The sequence below is a fragment of the Apis mellifera genome, linkage group LG9, assembly GCF_003254395.2.
Source record: "Apis mellifera strain DH4 linkage group LG9, Amel_HAv3.1, whole genome shotgun sequence".
Taxonomy (NCBI): Eukaryota; Metazoa; Arthropoda; class Insecta; order Hymenoptera; family Apidae; genus Apis; species Apis mellifera.
Genome location: NC_037646.1, coordinates 10,856,097 through 10,863,766, shown reverse-complemented (window position 1 = coordinate 10,863,766; position 7,670 = coordinate 10,856,097). Strand labels below are relative to the sequence as shown.

Sequence of the window (7,670 nt, the reverse complement as noted above, 5' to 3'; positions counted from 1 at the left end):
GTTCTTTTATGAAAGTAAAGTCACTAGGTTCTGGAAATCTTTCGACGGCCCTGTGTTAACCGGCCGTTCTCTTTACCCCACTATTCGTACCTTGATGCGCACAACGTCAAGTTCAATTTTCTGCGCCGCGTCTCCCCACAAGAACCACACTGTTTCCGAGCATCCCGGTTATCCCTTCGCAGAGCGGGTCGATCGTTAACGCGTAGCAGTTCGGCCATTGTGTAAAAAGAAGCCACGGCGCTCGGATAGTGTACGCTGAGGACAGGACGTGTAGTTTTCCCAAGTTTTCCTCTTGTGATATTTAGATTGTGCCAATATAGGTGAGTAATCTATGTATATTTGTAGATTTGTGTATTAATTGTGTTTCGAATTTCATTGTCGTTGTGAAAAGTACATGAAAAATCAGGTTGTCCCGTTAAATCAATGGATAAGATGCAGATACATCATAAATACTTAATCCTTCTACGAAAGTATGGCATTCGAAATGTTTTAAATGAAATGTTTATTTCAAAATTTGCATGAATTTATCACTTTTTAAAGTATATCTATTTTCATTTTTCAAACATTTTTGAACACTTCTCGCCATTTTGCTTTGACCATGTCTGTAAAGTCGGCCATTATGTACGCGTGCTAGGTTGCGGCCCAGGACCGGTAATGACGTACAAGACATTTTATACATTTTTATTATCAATTATTGAATTTTAATTATTCATATGTTATCCTTTTTTCTTATAATGAATGAATTATTACAATTGAATGTATTCAAAAAATGTTCTAATTCAAATTTTAAAGTCAATGATCTTACATTTTATCGACCAGTTTCTTTTTTGAATACACAACTTATAAATATGTATTTTATCACTTTGCATTTGAATGGTAAAATTATTAATATATATAAATTATAAAATATGGATTCTTATAAACTATGTGATTTGTATTGTTTATTTTAACTTTTTTGCTTTTTTATTATATTGTTGGGTTAGATATTTTTTTAGATGAATTTTCTTTTTACAAAATAAAAATTTTTATAAGAACGAAATTCGAACTTATAATCTTTTTTTCTTTGGTAGTATTAATTTTATGTCACGTTCAATATTTATGTGAATTATTACATGAAAATGGAAAAAATACAAATGTTGTCGGTTAGCGTCCTCTAGCAATAATTTCCAATCACGATGAAGATCATCATAACTTTTGAGACCAGAGCGCATGCTCAATAGTTTCTTTCGTTTTTCCTTCTCTCGTTCCCTCTTCCGGGGAAGCTTGCGCTCTCTGACGGTCGGCATACAACGAGTTAGGCATTCGGCTGCGCCATTGTTGAAAAGGGCAGCGCTCGAGGCGCACGCCGAGCTCGGACGTTTACGCAGTTTTTTTTTCATTTTTCACCCATCCTGTGATATTAGATTGTTTTATAGTCCATATTAGGTGAGTGTTACAACAAATAGTTAATCATTTGTTATATTCTTTGAAATTTGAAGAAAATTCCGGAAAATCCTAAGGTAGGGTGACATGGCGCGGGCGGATCCTCTGTACTTCTAAGGAAACTTATATATACTTTTTTAAATTATTATTTGAAAAAACTTCCCAATAAAGCAAGTGTTTGCGATTTTAATATTCTCGTCCAGACGATGCTTTAACGGGAAAATCTAATATTAAAAATTTCATATCATCTTTTTCTTTGCGAACTTCATTTCTATCGCCATTTTGTCTGGGCGCGATCTCGCGGACGGCCATATTGTGATCCACGTTTCCTCTCCTTTCGTAGTTTCTAGGGGCGGTGTATGGAAAGTGCATCGTTCTTTTTCGCCGGTTAGTAAATATGTTTGAAAAAATTATCTGTAGTCAATTTGTTTTTGTTTCACACGTTGCTCGACACCATCTGACGTAACATTCAATACGAGATAACAATATAAATAGATTACGCAATCGTCTGTAAGCAGTGGTGAATGCACTTCGCTTTATTTCATATTAATCTTCAAGCGCGTATGTCTTGCATTGTACCCCCCTCCAGTGCTAGTTTTACGCGGTGCGCATGTGAAGCAAGGAATCGATTTTACATTTTATTGCGCGTCAGTGATGTAAAGCTCGATGACGTAAATTATGTTACTTTTACCTTTTAATCCGTGTCATAAACTTCAACGTAATTCTTCAATGATAGTATAAAACTTTATGTGCAGTTTTAGTGATAATTAAATATTGTACATAATAATATTATATGATAGTTAAAAATATGATAAAAATACAAATGTGTATTATTTAAAAAATACTTAGATATCAGAATATCCTTACAATATAGAATTGTTTTCACATTTATAAATTATTACAATCTTTAATTTTTTTTATTTACTCATAATTTTCTAGATAGAATATTGTGATTTTTACAATTTTTTTTTCAACATAACTGACAAATTACGGTTTTATTTTTAAATTTAATATATCGTATCGGGGTACTAAATATCCTGCAGACGTCCCTGAATTCCAGGGGCACTCGAACTAGTGCGCAACTTAAATGCGCAGGTCGGGCGCAGCTGCGCATGCGTAGTGCTTGCGCGTCCTCCTGCATCATCCCCACCAAATCGTCCATTACCGTTATGAGGACACGCACAAAGGAAAAGGCCAGAACACCAATTCGACCGACGCGCTTGCATCGTACGGCCATTTTGGAAGCTTTGGTGCTTCCTCGCGGAGCTTTTATCGCGATTACACATATCAATCGGAATAATAGATATTATTAGCTCTGCCCTGTATTTTCAAATTACCGGCCTCGATGTTCGTGTTAATTGGGCGTAATATAGTTAGATAGCATTAAGCACAGAAGTCGATCATCTTGAACGACAAACAGATCTGGTCTGTTCATTACCACGAATATTTTTTTTGCTTATTCAGTAACGAGGGAACGAAGTCCGAAAAAAAATGGAAGACGACCAGCAATTCTGCCTTAGATGGAATAATCACCAGAGTACATTAATTCAAAACTTCGACACGCTTCTCGAAAGCGGGACGCTTGTCGACTGCACGCTGGCCGCGGAGGGGAAATACTTGAAAGCGCATAAAGTAGTGCTATCTGCTTGCAGCCCCTACTTCGAGGTGAGTGTATTTTTTAATATTTCATTAATATTAATATTATTTTATTGTTATTATTTATTATTTATATCGTTATTTTTAACAATATAATTATAATTATTAATATATAATTCATAATTTAATTACATCATATTATATTTGATGTATATATTTTATATATTTTTTTAAATTGAAATTTAAAATTATTTAATACTATCGAATTTTTGCTAAAAGTTTTTATCTTTTTCATTAATTTTTATTTTGAACGTGTATTATTTATGCATTAATAAATAGTACAAAAAATTGGACAAAACTCGTATGAAGTTATTTGAAGATTTAATTTTGTTTCTATTAATGTAATATTTTCATTTGTTATTATTAAGTTTCGAATTATTATAAATTTTGGAATTCAAACTAAAAGAGTGGAAACCTCAAATTGAAACAAGATGGCTGCTGCTCTTGTTGAATGTTGCCTGGGTGGAAGCCAGAGAGGCAGGGGGACTGAAAGCCCAAACCCCCTCCTGGTTCCTCCTGGTAATCAATACAGAGAAAGCAAGATGGCTGATTTCCAGGGCACTTGCCCTGGGATTTTACCCTGATGTGGGTGGAGGGGTTTGAAGCAGCAATACATCATTGATTTAAATTCAAATTAGGAAATTGAATTCTATTGATTAATGTTTCAATTCTTTATATTAATTTCAAATTACAATTTGATAGTATGCAGCTTTTATTAATTAGATTATTATCATCTGTTAATTCTGAAATAATTATATTTATATTTTAAATTTGATATTTTCACATGAAAATTAATAAAAATTTTATGATGTAGTTGTTAAACATTCGTATAGAAAATATCGGAGAATTTAATATTTTGTTATAGGGATTGCTGAGTGAGCATTACGACAAACACCCGGTGTTCATTCTAAAAGATGTAAAATTCAAAGAATTAAAAGCAATGATGGACTATATGTACAGAGGGGAAGTAAATATTTCCCAAGACCAACTGGCAGCACTTCTTAAAGCCGCTGAATCATTGCAAATTAAGGGTCTATCAGAAAGTAGAACAAGTGGTAGTAGTAAAACGGACTTTAGGCAACAAAAAGTAGTTCCACAAACAACATCTCAAATGGACATTCCACAATCGTCTTCCGGTCTCACGATAGAAAAGAACAAAGTTCCTAGGCAGGGTATGGCACAAGGTTCCGTAGGGGACCTGCCCGAAGACTCGGCCAGTCCCCAAATACCTAAGGGTCTCTCCTCGAGGTAAAAATATTGTAACATTTGAAAATGATCCATATATGTGATTATTCGTGTGAAATAAAATTATTGTTCTTCTCAGGGAAGGTTCTCAAAGTCCCACTTCGAGAAAAAGAAAAAAATTTAGACGAAAAAGTATAGGCGATGATAATTCTATAGAAAACCACGAAGCGTCGAATTCAAGCGATATGCCTCAACAAATGAGTGTTCCTGCGCTTGGAATTGCACCTGTAGCAGATGAAAAAGTACACGCAGACCCTACAGATTCCATTGGCAGGTCAGCTTTAATGACGCAGCTGACGAAACCTGCCGATGAAATGCTGCAGGTGAGATTTTATGAAATTTGATAAAAAAAAATTTTATTGTCCAAGTTTCATTTAATCGTTTACCAACGTCTAATAGAAGCTTGTGTTGTAATGCTCTTGTTTCATTCGCTACGTTGGTAGAATAACGATATCGTACTTTATCCTGCTGTTTGATGTCATATTAATTTAATCTTATAGAGTGGAAACGGTACGATACACGATTGTAACGATTTATTTAAAAAATTTTATCTGTTGTCAACTTTTAAATATTAAATATTTTTAAATAAAGGAAATACTTTTTTCTCTAAAATATATATTTTTTCATAGTTGCCCTTGGAGAAACCTGAGCCAAATGATAATCTCATCGAGCCAAAGTCTGAATATCTAGAAGATCAAGAAGAAAGCGTTGAAGATCTGACGCTGGATGACGATATGAACGATCTGAACGAGATGGAACAGGATAACAATAGAGCCGGACCGTCCCACGATCCCTCCCAACATCCTGGTAAGTTGAACGAACTATTTCTTACATTTTTATTTGAACTTTTACGTTATAACGTAGTAGCGAAATACAGGGTATTTTTACAAATTTACTTGATATGTGAATCAATCGAAATTTTGTACATAAATTGCGAATTCTCAATTGTTGTCGGACATATGTAAATCATTTGTACACTCGATACGAAATTAAACGAGAAATACCGTATTGTGCAGACGATATGCATATAAATATATATACATATATATCACAGTAGTAAAACTTCGATTCAGAGAAACTTTGAATCGAAGCACGATTTTTTAATCCGTGTGATATAACAAAAGGAATAGGAAATTTACATATCTAGCAAAAAAATACGTTTGTTAAATTTAAAATGCAAAATTATATCAGAGGAAGGGACTGAATGATTGGTGACTTAAAATATAAATTACGCGAACGTTTCGTTTTTTTGTTTCTTAAATGTTAAAACGGGTCGTGTAATGTTCGGCCGACACTAGTTTCGGTTTCCTCGTTGCAGGTGGGGGGGCGGGAGCGCGGTCTCGGTCGAGAGGGAATTTGGTGGGTGGTGATGGCGGTGCCCTCTGGGCGTCCCATTTCCTCGAATGTAAAAAAGGGCCGAACATGAGGCGGCCACGCCCAGATGTTGACGTAGGCGCGTTGCTTAAATCGCTGGAAAAAAAACAGGGCAGAAAGTATAGTTTAGACTCGGTTAAAATGTCCCTGGATGCAATATTACAGCAGGGGGTTAGCACCACTCAGGCATCAGAGATGTATGGCATTAATCGCTCGACCCTGCAATTCTATTTGAAAAAGTTGAACGTCGTCAGAAGGAGATGGAGACAACAACCTAGTAACCTGATCCAGCCTAGGCAGCCTTAGTGTGGTGTATGCTTTTACATGTATAGTTTATGCAATGATATCAAGACTCGGCAGCGAATAATAATAATAATAATATGGTATCAACCGATTGAGAACCATTTATGCCATTCTCTTCTGCTCTGTTTTCTTATATTTTCATTGTCGCGTGTGTGATTTAAAATATATATATAAATATATATATATATATATTTCTCTCTGTAAGGATACACGTGATTTATTGATATTTGTATTTTATTTTAGTTATCTTAGATTTAACTGTACAGAGAGGAGGAGAAAAAGCGAAAACAAGAGAAAAAGCATGCAGAAAAAGCGTCTTTCAAATATGTGATAATTTTTTGAAAAACATACATGAAAAGTCGATGTATAAAAATTTACATCACGCATGTTAAAGTGTTCAGTTTTTCAAACGTTATTTATTTCTTTTTTAATTAATTATACGATTATTTGTATTTCTCTATTGTGAAATACAAAACTTAATATTTTATCTCTTGTTTCTTAATAGACAGTATTAAATTATCATTATATAAAAAGTATCACACGCTTAATTTTTTTTCATTGTTATATATGCGAATTAGAATCACAAATACCTACTTATATATAATATATGAGTTTGTATAATCAAGCCTTCTTTCATCACGGTTTCTAAAGAATATCCAAGAGCCGAGTCACGTTGAAAAGATATTGAGGAGAGGATACTGATAGTATCTAAGCAAGTATAGTGAGGTCTCGTTAATTGTTTATTATAAATATATTTTGTAGCCACGTTATTTCTGTTATTGAAATTAGTTATTAAAGTTTATATTAAAAATCATCATTAACGAAAGATTAAGGATACGATAAGAAAATGTACAAAAAATATCAGACTGTAAAGTAGCTTGGAAACGATCAGTATTATTACTTTGTCCTAAGTGTTATCGTAGATATTTAATTAAGAAAAAGATATATCTAAAAATATATCCAGAAATTGGACGTATGTTTTCGCATGTATGTATGCGTGTGCAATGATCACAGATATAATAAAAAAAATGTAAGATGTTCGATGTTATTTACTATTATAAACGTTTACTTCTCGAAGATAGAAAATAAAAAACCGACTACTTTGTTCGGTTCGGGATGTGTTGTGTTATTTAAAATACTTATGCACGATACTGCCGAGTGTACTTATTTTGTAAAAGGGTATGTATGATTTATATCATCGATATCACACCCTGTATTTCACTACTTCGGACACTACTTCCAAAATCCAAAGAATTTTTCTCTTTGTTCTTGTTTCGAATATAACATAAGAGAAACATAATAAAGTATAATCCTTTGTTCCTAGTACGATATTTCGTTGACTTTTATTAAATCGCACAATTTATTGGAATTATATATGATTTTTGATTTATTTATTTTTTTTTTTATTATTATTATCTAATTTTAAGTCTTGTTTTGCGTGTAGAAAGTGAATCAGTGTGTATCATCTGCATTCAGGAGGAAAATTTTTATGAGTATAGTTGTTTGTTTGTTTTATTAGCAGGTATAGGTGCATGGCACGTTACCGGCGATCGAAGTAACGCGGGAGGAGTCGTGGGCTCGGTGGCAGGAGCTCCAGGAACGACAGACGAAGTCTTTCTTGCAGCCCAGGAGGCCGCCCAGGCCCACCGCGACTCTCAAGGTAGGCTCAT

General features: G+C 34.0%; 1 protein-coding gene across 50 annotated transcripts in view; it reads left to right on the top strand.

Moving 5' to 3' along the window:
- Positions 1–151: 151 nt before the first annotated feature.
- LOC725336 (longitudinals lacking protein, isoforms A/B/D/L) overlaps positions 152–7,670 on the top strand; it is a 178,591-nt gene continuing 171,072 nt past the window's right edge. For 43 of the 50 annotated variants that reach the window (XM_016913866.2, XM_026442826.1, XM_006567544.3 and 40 more), the window contains exons 1-6: positions 152–320; positions 2,887–3,087; positions 3,944–4,326; positions 4,403–4,646; positions 4,953–5,130; positions 7,520–7,660. In XM_016913866.2, coding sequence (XP_016769355.1) covers positions 2,914–3,087; positions 3,944–4,326; positions 4,403–4,646; positions 4,953–5,130; positions 7,520–7,660 — 1,120 coding nt within the window. In that variant the 5' untranslated portion in view covers positions 152–320; positions 2,887–2,913. Of the gene's footprint in view, positions 321–1,269; positions 1,426–1,720; positions 1,810–2,886; positions 3,088–3,943; positions 4,327–4,402; positions 4,647–4,952; positions 5,131–7,519; positions 7,661–7,670 lie in introns of those variants that run through there. The other 7 variants (XM_006567552.3, XM_006567560.3, XM_006567569.3 and 4 more) reach the window with 3 other exon arrangements.